Source organism: Ascidiella aspersa, chromosome 2 (assembly GCF_963924565.1).
Source record: "Ascidiella aspersa chromosome 2, kaAscAspe10.2, whole genome shotgun sequence".
Taxonomy (NCBI): Eukaryota; Metazoa; Chordata; class Ascidiacea; order Phlebobranchia; family Ascidiidae; genus Ascidiella; species Ascidiella aspersa.
This window is the reverse complement of record NC_139448.1, coordinates 18,931,879-18,958,324: the sequence shown is the minus strand read 5'-3', so window position 1 is coordinate 18,958,324 and position 26,446 is coordinate 18,931,879. Positions and strand designations below refer to the sequence as shown.

At 35.2% G+C, this 26,446-nt stretch overlaps 1 protein-coding gene across 3 annotated transcripts; it reads left to right on the top strand.

The window, feature by feature from the left end:
- Window positions 1-1,477: 1,477 nt before the first annotated feature.
- LOC146164197 (uncharacterized) lies at window positions 1,478-25,985 on the top strand. 3 transcript variants are annotated; one of them, XM_083381917.1, is made up of 21 exons: window positions 1,478-1,648; window positions 2,385-2,662; window positions 3,262-3,447; window positions 5,258-5,460; window positions 5,577-5,717; window positions 6,850-6,991; window positions 7,464-7,626; window positions 13,405-13,580; window positions 14,706-14,886; window positions 15,308-15,470; window positions 15,543-15,688; window positions 17,780-17,877; window positions 18,355-18,562; window positions 19,541-19,675; window positions 19,847-19,989; window positions 20,084-20,195; window positions 20,576-20,688; window positions 20,978-21,095; window positions 21,521-21,550; window positions 21,867-21,963; window positions 24,834-25,985. In XM_083381917.1, the coding sequence occupies exons 1-21, from the start codon at window positions 1,489-1,491 to the stop codon at window positions 24,943-24,945; spliced, it is 3,105 nt and encodes a 1,034-aa protein (XP_083238043.1). In that variant the 5' UTR covers window positions 1,478-1,488; the 3' UTR covers window positions 24,946-25,985. The 3 variants fall into 3 exon arrangements, with proteins under 3 accessions (XP_083238043.1, XP_083238042.1, XP_083238044.1); XM_083381916.1 differs by having other exon boundaries at window positions 21,864-21,963; XM_083381918.1 differs by lacking the exon at window positions 21,521-21,550 and having other exon boundaries at window positions 21,864-21,963.
- The last annotated feature ends 461 nt before the right edge of the window (window positions 25,986-26,446 follow it).

The window sequence follows — 26,446 nt, the reverse complement described above, 5'->3', positions numbered from 1 at the left end:
TAAGTTTGCTAACTTCTAACCCAGTGTTTCTCAAATCGCGGCATACGCCCAACCGGTTGGGATTGGTAACATTCTAGCGAGTCACGGATGACTTTGAAGTGGCTCACCAAATACATAATTTAAGATCTGTAGTAGGTCTAGTGGGACCTTACATTTCTTTTAAAAACAAGCCTGGCTAAAAAGTTTGAGAAACACTGGTCTAGACTTATTGTTAAATTATGAGAAATGCAATGAGAATTGTTATTAGAGAATTACTATGCGACAGACATAGGCCTACGTCCATCGGAGGCCACTCAACTAGCTAAAGCAAAGCTTTGATTCAGGTTTTGTAAATTGGGTTTATTATTTAAAAAAGTGCGAATGCAACGTGTCTCGGAAGAACAGGGCGATCTGTTCTTCTACAATAGTTAGTTTGTAGAAGAAAAACAGATTACTAGTTCGTTTGCAAAAAAATAAATATTTTTATACTATTTTAGTTTTTATAAACTACACTATAGGCCTACCCTGCACAGTTTGTACAAAGGCTAGTGGAACGTGGTAAACATTGCATGATCACGGGCAACTATAACACTTTTGAACTGAAAAATGTTATATGATTTAAAAGAGTTTATTCCGTTTCATTGCTACATGATATATCCCAAATTATATATGCTTCCAGGTCTCGCCTGCCTGCTTGCAGTAATATGAATATATAATATGAATATTTTATTTTCCTCAAGTTCAAAAAATCCAGCGTAACACTTCGAAAACTATCAAACCACACTAAGTGTGCCACAATTTGAGAATCACTTTCTCAAAGGCTGTTGACTGCCGCTGCACAGCACACCGTTTAATTTGGAAGGAGGCGATTTTTGCATAAGATCAATAAAATAAATTCATTCACATTTGAGACAACTGAGTTCATGACGCGCGCTATTGAGAATACAAGGTCATATAAAAAATGCGAAAAAAAAATACTTTTTAAAAGCGTCAAATTTTATCTGAATCTATAATTTTAGGTGTCTAAAAAAGTGAATAGGACCGTTACAACCACATGGGAATCTTAAATACTCCTCACCTATCTTTTCCCTTACACACTGTATGCAATGTTGAGGATATTTTACTACAATTAAGGCATACTTTCGGGTTGATAGGGTATGGTAATGGTTCCCAACCTTTTGGGCTCACGGAACCCTTCATAAAATATAAATAGTTGGCCGCACGATTACTAGGATTTTCGCCGAGGGGTTTACTGTGATGCCACAATGAAAAAAGCATTTTTGAATTGCTGCAAAATTTTGAATGAATTTAGAATCAAAATTTGGAGTTAATGTGATCCTACATAAATTGTATAAAAAAAACACAAATAGAGCAAAATTTAGAACCAAAGTGATTGTTGAATTACCTCGTTTTAATTTTAAAATTTATTTTGATGCAATTTAAATTCACGTTGGTAAGATAAATTATGAAACTCTATTGATTTTATGTTAACAGTTGTTGCAAGTCTTAATGCAAATAAAACAACATTTCACTTTTGCAATTTTTACTGCTTATGGCTTGCGCTGCAGAATGATCGGCCGACTAAGCATTCGGTGTTTTGTTTTACTTCTCTTTGCATCATGCTATTCAGCACAAGATAACATAACCACCACGACTGTTACCAACACAGGTAAGCGAGGTGAACAAAGCTTGTGTAAGTGTGCCATTGTGTGTGTTTAAGGCTAAATCAGCACGCGCGGAAATGACAAGCCTTTCCGGGTTTAGGCACAGGTGAACATACTGGTCTGTTGTTTTGTAATGGTCACCAAAATGCTAAACAATATTTAACTGGCAATCTTTGAATTACCGAATAGGATGGATTGCTGTTTTTTTAATTGTGAAAGATTGAACTAAGTATAAAAATTTGGAAAGTGTCGTCGGCTTGGGCGAAACTAAATTCGTGGATCCTACACATATATTAACGATATTTGGTTTTAAAACATTTTGCTTCATATTCGCCACTCTTTGTTAGTAGCAGGGGTGAAAGTAGAATAGTTTTCTTACAGGAACGATTTAAAATTTACTTCCCGAAACGCTTGAAAAAATCCAGGGATGACGAAATAAGTTCTGGATAAACAGATCTCATAAAGCATGTAACTTAAAAAATCCTAGGCTTAGCGTTCGATGCCGTGAAACTAAAAGAGGTAAGCATGGTATGGGGACATGGCCTCGTAAAAAAGAAAATATTTTGACCGGATCAGCGTAGGCCTACTGGATATACCTATTTTACAAGAATCCTGTTCCCGCAGAAATTCTTTACCGGAACGCCGTTGCGGATCGTTCCGGCTTACGTTCACCACTGGCTATAGTAATCAACATGCTGTCCCTTTAGGCGGAAAATTATTTTGAATATAACTTTTATGCAGCGGTTTTCGCAAGCTCAGCAAATGAAACCAATATTACTCAAACCGGGACTCCGATCACTTTTTCATCGGCCTCAGCATCTCTCGAAAATGTCACGACTTATACTGCGGTGCCCACTGAAATAACACAGGGTGACAACAGGACTTCAACGAACACAACCATTTCTAATGCTATCACCAACAGTTTGACGACAACAACAAAAACAGTCATAACTACTGATGTGACCACAAAACCAACTCCACAACCAATCCTTGTCTGGATTGTCAATACGCGAATATTTGTGAGTTTAAATTGTTGTACTAAATACAGTTTTTATTAGCCTATACTGTATTTAGGTTGAACTGCTTTTAATCAAAACCGTGCTAAATTAATAGCGGGATTACTTAAAGCATGTCAATATTATCAAAAAACGTGTATGTGCACAATTACAATGGTGAGTTCACGCTGCCCGACATATGTAGCATTGCCCCCATTATCTTAATACCAAAAAAGGTTGAAGTAAATATTAATAACCAGCAACAAGACCTGCAAACTAACAATATTATTGTTATTATACTAGTTACATAATGTTAGAAAATTCGAAAAAAATAAGAAGTATAGGCGCTTACTGGTTCTTGATGTGTAGTAATTACTCTATGTTTTGTAGTTTATGAAACAAATTAAAAAATTGCTATATATATATATGTTAATATTCTATTTTGTTTTCGTTTAAAAAAGTATAGTTTTATATCGTTGTAGATGTTCTTTTCATTTCTTTTAAAATATAATTAATTAAGATTGTGTTATCCAATATATAGGTTAAAATATGGTATTGTCGGGCCATTATTCTGTATAGTTTCCCCGCCTATAAGTATATACGATTATAAGGTTGTTGTTTAGTTTCCATACAGCACAATTCTCTCGAGTCCGGTCAAGGATGTTTTGAACCTTCCCAGTTTTCGCCCCAACATACTTTTCAACGGAGCTCCATTTTCGGAGTACTGGGCGCTGGCGTGTAACTACAAGTTGAACCTTATCTACTTCACTGATTACAGGCACAATTTCATAGGAGCATATGATACACAGGTATGTTGTCAGCTTTATTTACATTGCCATTTATCTTATATATTTTTAGTGGGCAATATTGTTAGCTATTGTTTTAACATATTTTAGTTTAGCACCTAAATACATGTGGCGGCTTTGTGACGATATCCTCAATAAAGGTAGTGCCTTCAAGGACATTCGAGTTTTGTTGTATGTGACCTAAACCAGAATAAAGGCTGGCGAGATCAAAGTGTCAAGCTTCGTCTGTTATTTCGAAATGATACAGTTACAGCCTATTACCTGTTTTTTTTTATTACGGTTGTAATATGCATCAACTATAATGACCAAGTTTGTCCTAAAAGCCTAAATGACGACAAAAAGTACAACACAAATTGAGTTTTTTTTACTTCTTAAAATTTGTTATCGTTTTTCGAAAAATGATACGCATTCTCAGCAAAGGTAACACCCTAAAATACACAAAACGAGGCAAATATATTTTATTTTCTTATATCTTGTCTCGCGAATTAATCTTCTGCAAATGGTTGTTCCGACGGCAGTATTTTTGACTTAATGCATGAGTCGGCTTAGCGCTGTGACCTACCTGAAAGTTTGTAGGCCAATAGCATTGTTTTAATAACGGGAGAGAACTGTTTTTTTAACATTTTAATATGTCCAGTTTACTTTAGATAGAGTGGCTTTAATTTATTAAAAATATAATGAACCGATTTTTTTTGTCAGATGCGTAATATATACTAGTTCTCTTTGGTTGTACGTAGTAAATCACCTGAGGACATGTTTGGCGCTTTTGCTGGGTAGTACTTTCGTATCGCATCGGCTACAAAATGATTTATCTGGTCTTGTTTACTGGAACAATTTTGAATAATCCTAAGCCATACACGCAGCTGGCGATTTTACACGCTTTATTGCTGTCAATAACCAGTTGTTTTCGTGTTAGTCGCATGTTAGACAACTTCCGACAATATACACATGAGATTTACCATAAAGAACACTGCTGTCATACAGAGAACACAGTTAAATTTTTGAATAATATTATTAAACAATCCAAAGATGACTCTTAGAAGACCTTACAAATCTAGTCATACGAATGTAATTACCTTGTTTATGACGTACAACAGATGGTTTTTGATTTTTCCAAACTTTTTCAGTTCGCGACTCACTTTCAACGCAAGTTTTATTGTTCGACTCACATTGAGATACGACCAAACGTATAAAAAACAAATTACTGTAATGAGAAAAAGAACAATGGATGCACGTGCAATACGCACTGAAATAGTAAATGCGACACAACTCATCTAATTGTTACGTATTTGTTACATTGTTGAATAAAAGTTACGTATGATAATGCAATAATTTGCCGATCTAATAAAAAACGGTAACATTTAGAAATGCTTCGCGCCCATTGGTTGGGTAGCACTGTGTTAAACCAACTGTTATTCAAGTTATATAAGGAAAGGAAACATTTGACTATAGTCAATTGTAAATTTTTGTTATCCTATATATATGATATAGGATTAATCACAGTTTTTTTCTCACAACAATTTGTGTAATTTTGTTGTCAAGGTATAGGCTATCCATTAAAATCAGTGTTTTCGACTTTAAAGTTTATTATATACAATAAACATGTTTGTTTGTTTGTTTTGTTTATGACTTTACGGCAATTAAGATGTGTGATTGCGCAATACACAAGCAAGTAGTCCGCGCTTATTTAAAAGAGATGTTCTGTAGTAAACAATATTCTTGAATTTATTTTGGGGCGAATATATGATATCAATTATAAAAGTTGTTTAATTCGCCGAACTTACATGTGGATTTCAAAGCTCTTTGCTAACAGAAAAAGAACTTCACACCGATTTTTAAAGACATGAGCTACGGTATTGACGGAATCGCAGTGGATTGGATCACTAATAACCTCTATTGGGCTGATACCGACAAAAATTGGATAATGGTTTCTGACCAGAGCTTTACGCACTTTTTTGCCATTTCCGCAATTACAAGTAAAGTTCCTGCAAAAATTGCTATCGACCCTTTCGAAAGGTGCGTTGTGTTAAGTTTTTTTTTATATGGCATGTGCTTAAACATGCTATTTTATAGTTTTTTTATCAACTTCTAGTAACTCATGCAAAATTTGAATCCTGTTGTTATGTTTTTAGATCTTTGTATTGGTCTGAAGTGGGCATTAGTAATTGTAACATCACAAAGAGCGATCTGACCGGAAACAACAAAGTCCTTCTTCACAGCTTTAGCGACGTTACTTCAATTGACGATCTTATATTTGATCCCGTTGATAAAAGGTGCTTATTATTCCGCAACAACACCAGATGTTTCTAGCTAAAACGTACACATAACGTCACAATTTCCCACTAAGGGGGAATTTAGAAATTTCAAGGTGGATTCGGTATTTATGTGAGACCCATCTGACTTATATTCAAAACTCTTCCCCCATAGAAAAATAGCACCTATAAAAACGAAATTGCCTTGATCAGGGCTTCCACCCTGAATTTAGTTTTATTCCAAGGTTCCTGGTTTAGCATTTCCAAATATGAGAAAGAAATCGCGAGACTTGTATAGAAATATATGGTTATAACACAAAGGCTTTGGAGCAGGCGTAAATGTTAAATTGTTCCGGCTCCGGCTCCATTAAGTCAAGGATAAACGTTTAATTTAAAATATCTAGCGTTTCAAAATAATCACAAACAAAACACCACAATAAAAACAAAACAAAGAAAAGGTGGCGCCAAAGAGGCAACATTTCTTAATTTTGTGAAGGGTTGCTGTGCAAAGTGTACATCTTACAAAATACATCGGAGCCGGAGCTATTTTTTAAACAACTGGCTCCAGCTCTATACGAATTTTACGTAGAGCTCCGGCTCCAGTTACGACTCCGTTAAAAATGCACGGCTTCAGGACTCCACCTCCGGGCAGTGTACACGCTACATAGCGCCACTGGCTCCAAACATTTTAAAATTACGCGAAATTTTTCTTCGGCATTTTATTTATTGCATTTATAAGTAGCCAAAAAAAGAGAACTTAGGCTAACAGCTATTCGAGTGTTATACTTTTACTATGAAATGCAAAATAATGACACAAACTGACAAACAAGACACCAAACCAGACCGATCTTAAGAACACTGGCTCACAAATCTAAACAGAACGAACTGGCCGAGTTTACAGCTAAATTGTTGTTTATAAGATGTGTAGTTTCATTTAGCGTACCTAAGTTATTAGAAGGAAATCATTTTTTTAAGTTATGTAAATTAAACCTGCTTCTTAAAATTCCTGAGATATTTAGATGTTTTTACCTGATTGGCAGTCCTATAGCCTTGTTTACGTTGCTCTTAATACATTTTTTTTATATATGTCGAATTTGGGACACCTTTTTCCAATCAAATCATTCGATTACAATCTTTGGTGGTTTATTTCCAGATTGTATTGGACTGAAAGAACTACCATTGATGGAAGCTTTACTTTGGCAAAAATAAAAACCTGTCCAACATCTTCACCAAACAACATTACGCAAATCTTCAAGCAAGAAAAATCCTGGTTTTTTGGCATTACGTCTGACAAGGTTGGTGTTATTTCACAGTTCCTCTACTAAAACGGTGCGGTTTATTTATATTTTCGATGACGCTATGGTTATAAAATGTCTAGTTTTTCGGTAAGTAAGCGCAGGAATTGGGAAGGAAAACTGTGGACCATTAACGAGATATACAAATCTAGAGCTATTATGAATGACCGGAACGGCGTATAAAATTAACTGAACTACACTTAACTACAAAATATTTAGCCAAATGTTTTTCCCGAGCAATAAAAAAATATCATTCTGCAGATAGGCTGTGAACAATCGTGAAAGACTTCAGATCGGTTTTATTACTAAACGTTCTTATTATGTGGCATAAGTAAGCCATAAGTAGGTAATTATAGAGCATAACGTTTATCAACTTTTGAAAATATAATGACTGAGGTTAGCAATTGTTAACCAGCAAACATATATTACCACTAAAGAAAATGTCAACAACTAATAATTTTTTTTAACGCAGGACACACTTTTCGTGAGCGACAAGCTACGAAAAAGTATTATATTGATTGACAAACACACAAGAGCTGTCAAAAGAATAAGTTTCGGATTTCTTCCTAGCCCACGCTCCGTTCTTGTTTACTCTCCTGAAATACAACCAGCTACAATCGCGGATTTAAATTCAAGTAAGCAGCTCTTTTAAACTTTTTATTTGTCCCAAGTTCCTTCACTCGTTGTTACCTTTGTGTAAATGTATTTTGTATTGCACCAGTGGTCATTTGGCAAACAAGTATGTCTATCTGGGGAAATTTAGCTCTACATTTATTACTATGATAAAAACAAAAGTCGTCGCAGGAGTTATATAAACGGCTGTAAAGGATTCTTTTAAAAATATATATGTAAAACATTTAAAAAAATTAAGTCTTTGAAGTTGTTTTCAGATTTACAAACTCAACTCTTCGGGGTACATTGAGCTGGATTTTTGAAAGCTATTCGCACATTAAAATTTCCATACTACTAAAAAGTATGCCTAACAAGATAAACATAGTCTCCCACTCTGATTAATTAGATATTTACACCGAAATAGGTTTTCCTAAAGCCAATAATACGAAAAAATCAGCAAAACATAAATGCGGGGGTACATTAAGCTGGGTTTTTATAAACTATCCGCACATTACAATTTCTTAAAAATCTTTATAAAACTATACTAAAAATATGCCTCAATGTACCCCCGCGTTTATTTTCGATGTTATGTCGTATTTGAAACCTACATTTATTTATGCAGACTATACGTTGTCGAAAACTGTCATTTTTGTGAGTTCCATGATATGTGTGGCTTCCTTGCTGGGCTATAAAGGTTCTTGCAAACAACCCAGAAAGTTAAATAAGATTCGCGAAGCGCAAAAAAAACTTTTTTGATAATGTAAAGCTAAAATATTGCCTCGTGCCTAGTTTGAAAAATAAGCGAGTGAGTTACATTTGTCTTAATATACAAATGCATTTTCCGGTTTCCGGTTTTAAGTATACAATAAGAACGGTCAATTGGACCAACTGCTGCTCCGGCCGTATCGCGCATCAATTTGATTCTTGCCATACTTTTTGTATATATTGCCGGGTTGACTTAGACTCTCCAAAATGCTATTTTGTCAAATTAATTTTTTTAGGCGAACAGACAAAATCATCTTAAAAACGTTATTACATCGAGCAAAGTGCGAAAGATTTAGCTCAATAATGCATTACGTAGACTTCTAAATTAAAAATTTTGTCGATTAAACATTATTGAAGTCGCAGTATATGACATATCTTATCCTGGATCCGTCTGCTTGCTATACCCGCGTACAATCTGCAAAAATGCCTTTCCATTAGGAAACTATGAGTTGCGATTATACCTGACCAAAATGGCAGATCACGGGGAGGGTATGCACCAGGCCATTACCCCAAGCTATATTTTGGCCAAATTTACTATGTTCATACATTGTTTTGCAATTCTCGTGAAGTTCTGTCCGCTAAAACTACATTTTTGTCTACTTTAAGGAAATCTACTCTGCGCGATATTTAGTTGGATTTTGGCTTCATATTTGCGCACGAGTTCGCTAGAAACAACACTTGTTTCAAACATTGTTTGTTTTAAGACGTCAAATAAATGTGGATGAGGGGTAGGGATGTTCAGATTTAACTTTTTTTTTTAATTTATGTTTTCTGCTTGATTTCCTATTATGTGTAGGCTTGCCATTTTTTCGAAACGTAAATCCGGGACGCATATTTAAAACAGCAAATAAACTTTATGTAGACGTAATACAAAATAATTTAATGAAACTAATTAACTTAACGGGGTTGTGGTTATTTTATATTTTGTCAGTTTTAAGGGTGGTTTGTCAAGTAATTTAAATTGTAACCCAAAGTAATGCTCTGTATTGTGAATAAAATGAGTCCAGTAAATACTTTCTACAATTAAAGTAGGATGCGGCTTTCTTGAAAGCAGCAACAATATTAGGCCGTACATGTTGACAAAGGCGCTGTGTCCATAACAAATTCGTATTCCCCGGACCAAATCATTCTCAAGCATAGGTTAAACAAAATGTAAGATTCCATCAAGCTGGACTCTTAAAACTATTACATATTATGTTCTACTCTGCGCCATTTGCTTGTCCGATGATTTAAAAAGGTAATTTACCATGTTACTTAAAACTAATGTTACGGATTGCGTAATATCCTGGCTTGAGTGCTAAAAAGTGTGTAAAGTGGTAAACATTTTATTTTTTTTCTAAATAAAACATTTTAATTTTTTTAATCGTTAATTGTTATAGAGCATATATGTTGGTCGTCCCTTGACTATTTTTTTGCTTATTGTACCTGAAATGGGTTAACTAAATTCTTCCCCACAAATGGAGTCACATTCTTTAGCCTATGTGGAAGCAGCATTTAATCGCATGGCGTGTTACTTATAAATTATCGCATTTATCTGCGTGACTGTGAAACATTTAATTGTTCGTCTTCGCAAACTAAAATTTTACATTTAGTTGAAACAAAATTGCAAATAATGTGTGCTTATTTAAAATGAAACGACTTAATACCCAACGGCTAAGCACGTCAAACATCTTTTACGTAACGAAAACCAGTGACATATATCAATAGGGAACCACTCACTAACGTAAAACCTTAAGTTGTATAGCAGCCATGGTTCGCATTGCGTGATATTCAGCAAATAAGTAATCCTGGTACCATACTGCGTCCAACGTAAATAAAATCTCGTTTGAAACTGAAAATTGGTTACGATTAAAACCGCCGCTTTAAATGCGACGTTTTGCGAACTCTACTTAAATTTTGCGCGGTAACATACTTCAAGAAGTTCTTAAACCTAAAAGAAATGAACTTTATTTAAGGCAATATACCTAATTTGATTTTTATTTCCACGCAGCTATAATTATTTGCTATTAAATTTTTTTTATACAATGCAACAAAGTATGTAACCAAAATGCAATTTTTAAAGAAACATATTCAATTCTTAGTCTTGTGAGATTAAATTACTATCTTTAAATATTTTTTTTATACAATAAAACAAAGTATGTAGGCTAACCAAAAAGCAATTTTGGACCCACTCACAAACGTTAAACCTTTGAGCAGATACGTAATCGCTGTACCTTATTGCGTCCAACGTAAGTAAAATCTCGTTTGAAACTGAAAATTGGTTTCGATTAAAACCGCCGCATTAAATGCGAAATTTTGCAAACTCTATCTGAATTTTGCGCTGTAACAGACCCGCTCGAAAATTAGTTAATTTAGATTAAAAAAATTTGCTTGACAGCCTTAAAAAATGAAAAAGTAAAAAGTATTACTTAGTTTTAAGAAAGAATTGGTAAATGGCTAATTCAAGAGTTTTTACAGTTTTTACTTTTTCTTTGTAAATCTCAAATTGAAAAATCCGGGACAAATTGGTTAACCGGGCGGGACACCGGGACAAGGCCTTAAAACCGGGACTGTCCCGGCTAAACCGGAACGTATGGCAAGCCTAATTATGTGTCACATAAAAATCAGTTTCACACGTTTTCAAAACAATTGGACAATATTACGGGGCTCCGCAAACACCCCAAAGTTACCACGAAAATTGCTAAAATATGGGACTTCCCCTAACGCGGAAAAGTACGTTTTTCATTAAAAACACAGAAACCTTGTAATTTTTATATTAAACAATGGCAAGAAAGCATCACTAATCTATTTTCCAGTTTTATGTAACTTAAAATGTATTCTTAAATCCCCTAAAGCCCTACCCCATTTTTAGAGTTGTCATTTAATTTATTACATTTATACAATAAAATACATTTTAGCGAATTGTTTAAAGCCTGTTTATGATCGCCTGTGATCTTCAACAGCCTGTAGCAAGCTGAGGATTGTCGTTTAATATAGCAGCATAATCAGTGTTTAATATTTTTAACAAATACATGGTCAGCATGATCATGGAACTTGTCCATAATCGCAGCTTTGTTTTAAGACAAACAACGGCTCGATCAAAGTAGGTTATGACGCCTTAGAAACAGCATGCTTCAGGGATCAGTCCTGGCTCCTTTGCTGTTTAATGTTTATACCAGTAATCTGCCGCCACAGTCTCCAACCATACGCTGATGACTTGGCGATCTTGCATGCTGAAGGGAATTGGCCAGTGTTGAGAGGACTCTTAGTCTACCTCAATAACAAGGAAGTTAACTGTGTGTTGTCCGTCAATACCAATGGAAGAACTTTGGATTTCCACGTCTATATACCCCGGCGTGCATCTGGACAGGACACTCACATTCCGACCCTGGCAGGCATCCAGCCCGCTGAGCTTCGCCCCAGAGGAGCTACAATACTAAAGGCTACTACCCTCGAGATGCCCTTCGTACCAGCTGCACTCAAATCACTGCAGAAATGTGAAAGCTCTGGTGTAGGTGAATGGATGGCCACCAAATAAAACCAGGTCTTCCAAGAATAAATGGGGACCAGCTCCTTTTGCGACTGTGGTTTGGAGGAACAGACGGCAGATCACATAGTCTCACGGTGCCATATATCGCCCACCAATGTGACGAATGGTCTGACACTTTTGGACGATGAGACTATCCGCTGGTATCTCGACTTCTGCCCGGACATTTGAACTGGAATAATAAGATCGTCCAAACGAAAGAAGAAGACGATCAAGCAGGTGCAACACACATTACAAGGTGGTCGGGACAAGTTTTCTATGGCCAAAATTGGTTATGTAGTATATGAGCAGATGGGTAATGATGCTATTTTTCTAGACAAACTTGTCACATTTTCCTTGTTTAGTAATCACCCACAAATGAACAACGACACAAGGCAGCAATTGACCATACATTTCTTGCAACAGCAAATCCTGAAGATTTTCACCAAGGCATTCAAGTTTTGCCTAATAAAATCAAAAGTTATACCACTTTAGAGGGTTTGATTGGCACAGATTCCTGGTTTATTTTTACGCTACTCAATCAGAAATGTGATTGAACGACGCATTCTCCCAGCTGCATGATCCCCATAATGGGTACAACGAGTTGAAGTCTTTATGTACCGATAAAGTTGTGAATGATGCCGCAAAAAGAGAGGTTAAAATTAAACACTGATTATGATGCTATATTAACCGACAATCACAGCAACGTACAACTTGCTACAGGCTGTTGAAGATCACAGGCGATCATACCCAGATTTTCTAAAAACACCTTGGCTAAAAAATATAAAAAACTATTTAATGATGTTTCCTTATTCCATTTATTCAAGTATGACATTGTTATACTTTTGTTATATTCCTTCTTTATCCACTGTTGATTAAAATACTTTGCTTTTCATAATAAACAATTTGTTAAAATATATTTTATTTTATATATGTGAAAAAAAAAAAAAAAAAAACAGGTCAAAAAATGGAATGGAGTAGGGATTTTGGGGCTTTAAGAATACATTTTAAGTTACATAAACTGGAAAATAGATTAGTAATGCGTAATTCCATTATTTAATATAAAAATTACAAGGTTTATGTGTTTTTAAAGAAAAACGTACAGCATCGTGTTAGGGGAAGTACCAGATTTTCGCAATTTTAGTGTGGTAACTTTGGGGTGTCTGCGGAGCCCCTTAATGTTGTCCAATTGTTTTGAATAACTTATGAAACTGATTTTTATGTGACACATAATGGGAAATCAAGCAGAAAACATAAATTTTCAAAAAAAAGTTAAATCTGAAAATCCCTAATGAGGGGCGAAGATGATACATAAATTACTGTAGGGGGCGACACATATAAGTATGAGAATCACCATATATGCGACTCTTGACTAAGGGCGTACGATATTATTAAATTACAGCCTATATACTCGACGAAAAGTCGTCGTCTTTCGAGTCGTTTGACACTATGATAATATCCGTTCGTGATCAGATTATAATAGCAAATTGGAAATAAAACCTATTGCCTTAATGTCTCTTTTGTCGTGTAGATCCTTGTACAAACCATACATGTGCTCAATTATGCATAGCACTGAAGGGAACTTCTTACAAATGTTATTGTGGACAGGGATATTACCTTGCTGCGAACGGAAAGTCGTGCCTAAGGCCAAATATTCAAAACAACTTTTTTATGGTTTTTGACTCAGCACACAATAAAATTTTTCAGGTTGGTTGACTTTAACTAGAAATATATATAAAAAGAGAAAATAGCTATGTGCTTTTATTTCTGTGCATTAGCTTGTACGTTATAGAGAATATTTTGTAATGCTAAGTATAGTTATTTCACTTTGAATATACCTTACCATGTTCAATTGCTCTACCGGACGAAAACCAAATGTTATAATTTATTTCCTTCTTAGTTAGGCCCGTTGACTATTGCGCTTGTTACTTCGTTGACAAGAACATTTTATTTATTTATACAGCAGTATATCTAACCATTGATTGTAGGTTCTTATTTTTTTCAATATAGGTTTATAGTATTTTCATAGGTTTATATAGAAGGGAGTATCTTTATGGAATCCAAAACCATTGACAGCAGGTTTCTGCTTGTCGATCACTGTTCCGCTGACGCGTATATAAACAATAAAACTCAAAGTTTAAAAACCAGAGTAAAATCAGGATCAGACATTTTTTTAAAAAGGAATATATATTTTGCCTATACTGGCATCGTCAGTTCCTATAAGTAAAATGAAATACATAAAATACAAAGCAAAATAATAATAAAATTAATGAAAAGGTCACCAAATTAAGGAATCAGTATAGGTTTACGTAAAAAAGTTTAAAAACAAAAACATCAGGCTGTCAGAAAAAAACTATCTAATGCAAAGCAGCACCGCACAGACATTTGGCTTAGCTAAAATTCAGTTGACTCATAGGCGGCTCTTCCAAAAATACAATTTCAAAACATTCCGAAATAGCGGGTTTAAATTTAAGTTTAGATATGTGTTCAACAGCATAGTGCCGTAAACGAGCAGCTTTGTCGTTCTTTTCCTTGTAGTTAAACGTTTTCCATACGGCTCGATGGCCCCTCTATCTGGTTGAAAACGAGTTCTTGGTTTGTCCCACGTACCTTGGTATGCCGTAAGCACTTCTCTTATTTCTCCTTTTTTTTCTTATTTCTCCGATCCTGATTTTACTCTGGATTTTAAACTTTGAGTTTTATTGTTTATTGTTCATAGGTTTATAGTATTTTCGTTACATCCTATCTGAACAAATGTGGTCTCTTAAGCAAGAATTTAACATTTAAATATACCGTTAGCACTTTGTCTTGTAAAATACGTATATTTTATAGGTTCCCGTTAATTCTCCAGAAAAGTATGCCATTATACCTGTCTCGAATGTCGGGGTCCTTCAATCAGTTGATTACGATGACAGCAGTCGTATGGTATATTTTTCCGATACAGAAAAGAAAACAATTTCGCGATCCTTCACAAATGGTTCAAATCAAGATGTTTTCCTAACCGGCATAAAAGGTAATAAATGTTTCGTCCAACTTGTAAACGAGTTTACGTGTTTTTAACGTAACCCTCTTTTTATAAAAGCCGCATATTGTTTGTCGTATGTGAGAGCCATATAATACTTTTTAATAACTATAAGTTTGAAGTGGCAAAGCTTGTGATTTGAATCAGGCCTTTTACTTTTTTTAAATGGACAGAACATATTAAGCGCGAAAAAAGCGTTCGCTAAGTTGGAAAAACTCCTATTACAGAGTGCAATAGTACACTCCGGGGCCTTTGAGCTAAAACGAGAACGGGGTGAAAACAACAACACATAGCCAAGTTAGCTTAGCTCGAAGCGCTAAAAACAGGATAATACGCCATATGCGTTATCAAACAAGTATATATGGCTGTTTCACCACTTTAATGCTACAGAAGACTATTTTTTGAGTAACAGCTTACTCAATTTCGATTGACGCCGTTTCGCGCAATCTGTATTTTGCTGATTCGGTCACTGATTCTATCGTTGTTGCTTCTCTTGAACTGAAGAATATCTCCAAAACCCTGCAGCTTCATAACATTTTTAAAACTTTTGAGATGTTTGTGGATCCCACAATAAGGTAAGTTGAAAACAAAAACTCCAAATCCAACATAAGGCAATAATAATAATAATATTAAATCAATACTTTTAGAATGATATTTTGGTCGGACTGGGGTGGAATGTCTGCTGACGGAAGTTCTGTTGGTCGTGTTGAGTGTGCCAACCTGGATGGTACTTCAAGAAAAGTCTTGGTGGAAGGTGCCTCCCAGCCACATGGCATTACAATTGACTCTTCTGGTGAGCAATCAAATTTCTATGTTTAATTGGAAAACTTTAACTATTTTAGGCCAAATATCTGTTAAGGCATGTTAAACGTTTTAAGCGCTGGTGCTTTTAATTCAGATATTATGCTTTCTAACTTTCATTTTTAATTTTGTAAAAAAACAAAAAAAATAGAAGAGTGATTCTTTGCTGATGCGACGTTGAAAGTAAGCCCTGTTACAAGTCAAGAGTTTGCATTCTCGCGGAATTCTGGTCCCGTTGGTGTTTTGTGCCCAACTTTAATATTTTGACATTAGCCATTATTGAATTATTCTAAGATTAAGTTTTAGAAATGGTTAGAAAAAGTCATTTCTGAGTAGATAAAGCGAGAAAAATATGAAAAAATAAGTACATGTAAATCGTATGCAACGAAGGCTAAAAAGGCGTATTTCAGGGCTTCTATAGGCTGCCATAAATGCGTCGAATTTCAGGACACTTGTTCGAATGGGCGGCAAATTCCATGACGCAAAAAAACATTAATCTATAGCTTTAGCAATTATAATGTTGCGTCCTAAAAGTATTTTTATATTCATAACAAACCATTGATAAAATGCCTGGCTGCAACAGTATATTCAACGTATTTACTATTTAATTTCGAAATATAAACAACTGTATTTAAAAAAGCAAACCACCCCCAAAATAAACCTAAACAACCTTAACTACAACAATGGAGCAGCCGACAGAAAACTTAGTTGTTTTGACTTGTCCTTGACATGCCTAAGAAGAGTAGAAAATTCGGAGCATGACCTTGATGAATTTCGTTAGCTAAATATGTGCGCAAAACGAAGCGTTAAATTTCCAGTGTTTGAAATCAAAGTTACGTCATAACCGTGCGTCAAAAACAAATAATTTTGGAAAACCTTAAGGTTATTGGTCGATGTAGTGCACAAATTTGCAACTGAAATATTAGTTTTTATACTTTTAAAGAGATGGTGAAAAGGGGACATGGCCTTGTAAAATTCTAAAACAAAGTAATATTAGATAATTAGGGTTTTTGTTTGAAAGTCTTAGTTTACATACATTCAAGGCGATATGGCGCGATGTTCTGGTAAAACTATTTTTCACCGGTACGGCGTAACTGCAAAAAATCTTGTCCTGGAACACCATTCCGACAGCAAATATTTTACCGGAAGCCCGCTCAGGTTTACTTTCTGCATTGGGCGTAGCCAGTTATTGCGGTGGAATTTTAAATATTTAAAATAAAACATTTTTGCACTGAATGTCTCTGTTTCTATTTTCCTTTTCACATTTTGTGGACCTAAAACTGCGAATTTCTACAGTCTATTTGTATTGTGACGTCAATTCATGACGTCATTTTTATTAAATTTCCTGCTTACCGTGGTCCACGTGTAGCAAAAATAAAATTTAGGGGTTCCGCGGTGAAAAAAGTTTAAGAACCCCTGCGCTAGATTAAATTAGTTGCTTTATAAACATTTTACAATTTTCTATTGTCGATACGTTTACATTTTGTTCTTATAATTTGATGGGAAGCTCTTTAGTAGGTATTGACTCTTTTTTGTTGAAGTTAGTAGTTGTCAAGATTGATATTGGTTGTTATTCGTATCCTGGATGGAGTACGATCTCCTCTGGTTTGGGTTTTTGAACTGCGATATGAACGTTGTGTCCTCCCAGGAGGTTTAACAAGTGTTTGCATTTGGTCATAGAGATCCGCTCTTGAGTGATCAGATGTTAAATAATGTCCAGGTTAAATGTGTTGGGAGAAATTTGAGCTTTGTTGACTTTTTGTTTCAAACCTGTTCTTTTACAGATGATCGCGGACGTTTTAAACATAAGCCCCGGCCTATTGATGAATTTTGCGTTGCAATACAGCATAATGGCAGGCTCTGTAACTGGGGTGTAGGTTAGATCAATCATGGGTGGACCTTTTATTTACCCTGAAAAAAATCAATCTTGATCCATTTTATTAAAAAGAAAAGTAGCCGTACGTTTAAGCCTATATTATGAAATAACATGAAACCCCAAATAAAACTACATGTTTTTGCATAAATAAGCAATAAATGGATTACATTTAAAAAAGAGATTTATTTTTGTCTTAAAATTTTACAGACAAGATTGTGTACTGGACGGAGTTTTACGAAGGAAATATTGGTTGGTATAACATGGAGCTCAACACGAGGGGTTCCTACAATGTTGGATTTAAAAAGGTATAACCGTTTTAGCATCGCGTAATTTAAACCTCTATTTTGAGCTAATTTGACATATTTCATAATGGACTGCGGTAAAAAATTGTAGCCTACCGCTATTTAAGTTTACTGCAGTTATCATATACCTTAAAACCGTCAAGAGAATCGACAATCATAAGTATTTCTTGTCACCAACAGTGTGCATGTGCTGTCCCGTTTTAGCAGCCAATAAATCGTGTTTTAGGGACTCTATTGCTTTGGGGTAAAAAGTTGATGGACCCAATGGTAAATTAGTGGCCTAACCAGATATATGACCAAATAGCGGATCCCAAGCTTTATGTCGGGTATCAACCAGTTTTAGGCGGATCTGATGGGCTCATTTTTATTTTATTTTTTTAAGGATATACAGTTTCGGTTTGGTTTGCTCCAGTTATCGATTATTGCCAGTTCCGATTCGACAGCATAATGACATCATCTTAACTAACAAAATTTTTTAAGCACGTACCGCTGAACGGAAACCGTCTTATTGGCATCGCCTTGTTTAATTCAACTCTGTTCGTAACTGATTTGGTGGAAAACAGCATTCACTCGGTGACTACAAGCGATGTGATGAATAATGTCGACCACAAAACGGCTGTGAAACCTTTTGGACCGAATGTGTTATTCTCCCTTACAGGAATACGATTTTTTGAAAAACAATCTTACAGTGAGTATTAAATAATTAAATCAATGACATATAGATATACTTTTCTCAAAAGTTTATCATATCTGTATATTTTTTGAATGAGAGAATTGCGAAGCAATGGAGGGGTTGGTGGTCGTTGCGCTTTATTGGATAAGTTTAAAAACTTGCAACATGCTGTAAACTAAAGGCCCAAGCGTGTTGCACTATTGCAGTCTGTATGTTTTAAACTGGGTTACACATAATCCTATAAACGTGCCTAAATTCTGTTAACGTAACGCAGCACAAATTATCTTGAAATACAATATACGCCTTGCAAAGCATAGTAGAACTTGATGGATCCTGTAACTGGGCTAAGGTGTTTTTTTAGACCAGTGATAACAAACTGTTTTATAAGCGTGACACAAAACTTGCACAAGATATACAAAGGACAACAGTAGATAGACAAAGACAAGGGGGGTTGTCTGTTTGAATAAGTTTTTGTCCGTTTTAAGAAATCAATTCAGTCCAAACTATGCATACTGACAGGTTACGCAGTGTGATTAAAACTCTACAAAGCAAAATTTCTATTAGACTATAAAATCCTGTTAGACTGTTATTTCGAGTAATATGCGGATTTCTTTTGTGTGTTTAAGGCGTCATGTGTTGCCTACTTCAGTTAAAAGGTTTGACAATTTCAATCAAATGGGCGATTATACTGGTTTTGTGCTGCTTTCTGCGCACGAGCTCGAGAACAACAGATGTTTTCAAGAATATTTGTTTTATGACTTTGGGTTTAGTACATAATTTTATGACATTACAAACAAAAATATTAAGTTCACAACTGTTATAATCACATAGAAGGATGCTTTTTTATTTCGGCAGATGGTAACATATATGATGTTCTTCAAATTCATTGTTATAATTTACAAAAATTCACATAATGTAGGCAACCTTTTCTTACGTTGATAGACTAAAAGTATATCGTGTTTACCATTTCGTTAATCTTAGCCTATGTTTTAGAGACAAACGGATGTTCAGTGGAAAGGGGTGGTTGTCAACAAATATGCTTACCTATTTCGACTGAACGCAAGTGTACCTGTGCTGATCACTATTCTTTATCTGCTAATAACTCTTGCCAAAAATCTTACAACCAAGGTTACCTTTACGATTTTTTCATTTGTGTGTTGTGTTTGTCTACTCTATATAATGGTATATTAACGACCGGTTATTAGAAATAGATATGTTTAACTAAAACCTTTTTTGCCTATAATAGACGTGAGTATATTCTCTTTTTCTCAAAGTACGATTTAACTTAATTGTTATTAGACACTGAACCTCCTTCATTCGGCACTACTTGTCCTCAATCGCGAACAGTATACTTGGAAAGATGCTCAAAGCTGTTCACCCTAACATTCCCATTACCAGTGGCTACTGATAATTCTGGTACAAAGCCAAAAGTTAGATCGTCGGTATGGGAGAATAAATATGTTTTAAGTCTTTGTATACTAACTCTATATCTAACTTTCTGTCCTCCATACACTATTACCGGGTATGTTGTTTCAGATACACCAATCACCACCTTACTCAATAGCCGTGGGAGTGTACTTCTACGAGTACATAGCAGAAGATTTATCTGGGAATAAGGCGTTTTGTCAGTTTACCGTCAACGTTAGACGTATGTTTTTTCGGTTTTATTGTTTGCTAATAACGTATTTTTTTTAAATTATGCGTCATGAGCCATCGGGGCAAAGTTTTTGGGTGTTAAGTTCGACAATTATTGCTACTGAGCAACGCATATACAAACCGATAAAGCAAGTTGATATAATAACATAGACCCCTTCTCCACATCTTGTTATTGCGCTTAACACCAATTTGCCTGTTGTTCAGTTGGTCTAGGAAAGTTGTTCAAATTCCAACCGATAGTTGTTTTTTTTTCAACCGTGATTGCAGAAAAAAGGCGGACTGATATCGTAGAGTGGTTAATAAGGTTTTGTGTATCTGTAGTGCATTGAAATTTTTGTGTTTATAACAGGAATTGCATGGTTTACTTCACAGAAATATCATGTTCAGAGTCTGAAATCCCGGATGGACAAGAAGTCACTTGTGGAAGCAAATACGGATCAAACTTTACTTCTTCTTGTGTACATGACACATCGCTTCAATACCAGGTTTGTTGCCACTTTTCATAACCATATGTCTATTTTATTTTCGGATATTAAAAGAAAGAAACGGTATTGGTAGGCCTACGCAAGGCAGCTTTGAACGTACATCAAATATCACTTATGTCAAAACGCCCAAAAAATTGTACTTACATAATACATAATTAAGCATTTGTGTGTATACAGTACATAGGCCTATATATATATATATATATATGTATATGTTTGTGTGTTTGTGTGTTTGTGTGTGTGTGCGTGTATTCAGCACTATGCCACATGACGTTTGTGTTTATTGCAGGTGGTATGTACTTTCCAAGGTCAATGGGAGAGCACACATGATCGGATTTGTCCACTAACTGCGCGAACTGCAACTAGTAACCCTCGCACCACAGTGACTCATGCTCTCACTAATCCTGGTATTTTAGTTAACTTTTTGATGCCTTAAAATCCTATTCCATCATCTTATACATTGTTTTGAAGAATATCTATTTAATGTTCGTAAATCACCTAAAATCGTTTAATGAAACATATTTTACCTATTTGCAGTGGCGGATCTAGAGGGGCACTTTATTTCGTAGAAGTGTTTTATGCCATTTTAAGCAATTTATTTAAACACAAAGGCGCCCTGCAAATAGCACTTTCCGATGAAAGTTTTGCCAAACAAGTAGACTCTTTGCCACCTTCCTTTAAATGTATTTACACTCTGCTGCCGCGAACAGCGTTTTTTTATATTGCCTGATTCAAGAGGTCAATTATGACAAAACTTTGTGACCTTTTATAACAAAAAGTATGGACCACTTACTTATATAACGTTTCTTGAATTCTATAATGTTTCCTTAAGGTTTTGTGACAAATGCAAGCTTCTTAACTCGTAAGTAAATTAACTAGCAGACACGGTAAAGTAATATGACAATTTCTTTTTCAGTCCAAAGACCATATTATTTAATTTTTGTTTTCTTTTTTCGTGAACCGGTAATGGATGTTTTTTTTTTCTTTCTGAAAATTATATATTGTTATTTTTACCTGTGTTATTGATCATGTGCGGTATTGCAATATTACTACATTCTAATTAAAAAGTTTATTTTGCCAGAAGAACCATTTAAATATATGCAAGAGCTGAGAGGAACATTATATTTTTTTAGGAATGTGTTACTTATTGGTTTTAAACAAAACTTGTTTCTTAGCAGGCCCTTCTGCACAACGACCAGGCAATGCAGGACTCATCGCTTTTCTGGTCTTATTCTTTATTGGTATCGCTGCTCTGGCTATATTCGTCCTGTTCAAGTAAGTCACATATGGGTATTTGATTTAGTATTGGTTTTACCATCTTTAGGCCTAGTAGATTTTTATTAATGTCATATCATTAGAGCTTTGGTTTAAATGATTTTTTTATATATTATTTGCATAATTTATGTTATGATTTAATTTTTAAGTTAAATTATTGAGTTTACTGTCGAACGCCCCGAAGCATATTATATTTTCAAAGGATTTCTAGTACAAGCGAAATCATTATGTGACGCAATACTTCAGCTTTGCACAGTTTAAGTATAGTTTTTATAGGTAAACGCTTTCTTAGTCCCTTTACAACAAAGTAAATCCGTTTAGTGATCACTGATCCGTTTTGTAGGTTAGTTTTATCATAGCAACCCTATAGCGACGGTGGTTAAAGTTTTATCAATTTTTGTTGATAATTTATTCACGAGCTTTGAGGTATAATAAGACTGAAAATATAGTCTTCACAATGTGTTATTTACATGAAAACACGTGCTAATGTAAAACTGAAATAAAGTCTGGTTGAACGCTATACATGGTGAACAATTATGCTCACAAGAAGGTCGAAAATTCAACGGGACGAGTCCTCGATTTCTTTAAAGAACGAAAATTAATTTCTAAAGACGAAAACAACTTATCAGCCGCAAACTTCCGATGAAAACAAGAGGAAAGGTTGTGTTTAGCGTTTTTAATAAGTATTCCAAACTGGAGGAAATATATTTTGGGGAAAAAGACAGTATTCAAAACAGAAGGCCTCTACCTATGCTTCGTAGAAAACAGGGATTTATGATCATAATTTTTGTTTAACGGTCCGCCTCAAGCACTATAGACAAGCGGCTTCGAGAAGGTTCGAGATCTGAGCACACTTGTTTCAATTTTTTACTGCACATAGATATTCTGGCTCTTTCGAGGTAATGCAACAAGGCGGCTGGCACAATTGCTTAATTTGTTGAACTGCTGTCATTTTGCAAGGAGCCGAATAGACACCATGGTTGCAAGGGGTCAACCTAACTCTAGCAGAGTTCATCTCAAAGTTTGAAGCATTTGTTTGAAGGGCCCATGAAATAATGTTGAAATAAAGCACTGATTGTTCAAATTAATGAGTACTCTGACAATCCTAATAACAGTTAAGCTGTTTCCCAGTTATTGCTTTTTATCTATGTCGGAGTACAATCAGTGGTTCTCTACTAGGGTGATTAATAGCCTACCAAATATAATTTGGAACCGTCTTACTGCGTGTGGAGTCTGGAAAATAAAGTGATTCCCTGTATCGTTCAAACAGACACTTCATACATCTCACATTTGTGTTGCGTATGTTTATTTGTGAAGTCAGTTTTCCTAAAGTAGATGGTAGGAAAACATTTTATGTACCGGTAACCAAAAAATGGCACCCGAGTGCAAACGGTTTAGTTTCGTGTGTGTATTAGGACGGTTCTTTAAAACTATGGCCTTGTTCTACTCATAGATTGCCATCGGTCTTAACGCTGTTGCATGGTGCGGGTAGCATATGATTATCTTGGCAAGGCACAAACTATTTTTTGCTATTTATATCTGGAATATTTTGTTTGTTTTTCTTTATTCACCAAATAAAGCATCAAGTAGAAAATCGTCTTTAATTTTTAATCTGGAGGATAATTGATTTTTACGTTTATATAGAACAGTTTAAGCCAGGGGCGTGCAACCTGCGGCCCGCGGAACCAAAATATGTGGCCCGCGGAGTGCTTTGATTCTTGGCCCGCACCACGACACATTTAGGCAACTGTTTTAGATAACTGTTAAAATATTGAAACTTCCTGACAATTCCTAACTCTAGGTCACCTTATATAGCATGTAAATTTTTGGTTTATTAAATAGGGTGGGAAGCGATTTACCTAAGATTACCGCCAACAGTCATTTTAACCGTAAAGCAATTTATAAATCGCCTTAAACGATATCCTTAGTGCTATTGTTTTAAAACAACCATGGAATTATCGCTGCAGTAGCTGTTAACAGTTAATTACTATAGTTTGTTTATAATTTTGAGTCAAACTTTATAGCTTTATAGTAAAATTCCTTGGTTGGCGGAAGCAAAAAACAAAAGTAATTCCAAAGTAATGTGGCCTGTTAACAAGATAAAACTACAAAAATGGGTTTTAGATGCTGTTGCGGAAAGTGTACGAGTTGTGTGAAAGTTGAATGTATGGATTGCCCTGAACGCTGCAATTTTTTTTGTTCTTGAAATGATTTTAATATTGTGGTCCATATAGCAAAAGCATAATAAAGAATGTTAGCTTTATCGTTTTAACTCATTCCAAATGTAATTATTTTTCAATCAATTTCAATGTTCATGTGAGTTGTAAAATAAAGAAACAAATTCTCTCTGCGCAGCTAAAAAGTATTTTTCCCCCGCAATCATCTCGATCTAAATGAGTTTCCACAGCTGAGAAAATTTGTTACTACAAAGACTACATTGTTCGGTTTAACGTGCGTGTGTGAACATTTTTTTTAACTGGGGTTCATGAAATCCTCTTATCGCTCAGAACTGACTGAAGTACACCTGGAGAATAGACCTCGGGTTGCCAGCACTTGAATTTAAGTGAACCTGGATAGGGTGGTTTGTGGTTGGGAAAGCAAGCCATTCACAGCTCTCATTAAAGTGATTGTAAAGCTTTTCCGTTCAATCTCAATAAACTAAAAACGAAACGTTTTTTTTTTGTGGTAGTCACTAAAACGGGTAGTCGACGAGATATATGCAAGTGGCCCGTGGTCTAATCCGAATACACATATTTGGCCCGGCTATATAAAAGGTTGCACACCCCTGGTTTAAGGAATGCGTTTTAAATTTCTTATCGAAAATAAATTGTTATTGTAAACATAACAGTAATTGTTTATGTCAATAACAGGTACAGACACAAAGTCCTTTCGGGAGGACAAGTTTTCTGGCGTCGAGGCGACGACTTGTTGTTTCTAACACAAGACACCGAGCAGATTGCTGAACAAAACGCTTACTCATAAATCTACACAACAAAACTAGAGAAACTATGTTTTCCAAACAATTCGACAATACCAATCCATATTGTTAAGGCTATCAATCTTGCAGGTTAATATTATCCATGCGTCTACCGACAGCAGTTTCCTTTCCACAGGTTTAAGACAGACTGAGTGTGGTTACCTACATAGCATAAAACTTCGTGCACTGCTATAAAAATGATCACAATTGTTTTTCTTCTATCCTGTATTTTTGTATTTATAGGCGTTTGCAACGATTTACTTCATCTTTGCACTTGTTTAGTAATATATGCAACTTATTACTACGATTTACTGCAAAACTAACATCAAGATTATTCACGATGTTTTTTTTACAATTATTTCACTGTATTTTTTAACGTATAGGACTTGGGTGGCCAATCCGCGGCCCACGAGCCGCACATGCCGCACTTTTTTATATTTTATGTGGCTCTTATTGTTTTGTTCGATTTTATTAGGATGTACAGCAGAGGTTGCGACGATCTAAAAAACACAAAACAATGGCGACACACTTCTAATCACTATTTAGATGTTAATTCAAAAGAATTATAACTTTACCATCCCACTTCCAATACATAAGCATACTAGGAAATACAAATTATTATTTTTTTCTTATAGATAAGTGCATTCAAGTCTCGCATGCTTGTTTGAATCCTTATTTTGTCCGTGGCACACAATCTGAAAACACTGCTGAATGGTTTCGATTTCGTTTGCTTAAATTACCAATTTATGCCGGATTTGGCTAATACTTTATCACTTTTGTACAAAGGGACGATATCATACATAACTATGAATAAAATTACAGTGTTTGCTTAATGCAAGTGTGTAATATTTAATTCGTTTAACATTCTTGGCCGGCCTGTAAAATCCATTCTGCAACTCACTAAAACCTAATGCGGTCGCTTTTGCACCTTTTCACGTGAGAACTGTAGAAATCACAACTATCCTGTCACAATACATGACATTTGTGCTGTAATAGGCTTCACTGAGTTTTGTTTAATTTTTTTAAATGTCAATTAAGTTGCGCCATCTAGCAAATGTCAATACAGAATTCAGTTTTGGAATAATGAAGTCAGATAGAACGGTGACCAGTGTCATTTTTGTTGCAATATACAAAGTCAGTATAATTAAAAATCTTTGACAACGTGAAAGGATTTAGCAAATCCCAAGAATGAATAACGATTTGCGTTAATAGTTAGTGCGCATTATTCAGATTAAACTTAGCTTAAGGTATGTGAGAAAGAAACAGAGTGATAATTACTACGTCATGTGCGAGGTGTAACTCTTTGCGGTTAACAAAGAAAGAAAGGCAGCTCTTGGCCTTTCATGGGTTAGCCACATCTCCATAGGGATCGCCAAATTGTAGGATAAAAGTGTATAATAAATGCAATTTCCAGTTGAGAGTATCGCATGGTTTAACAAAATGCAAGCGCAACAAATTCCGATTAAGAGTGAGCGACATTGCAAAACGCAAACGATTCTTACGAAA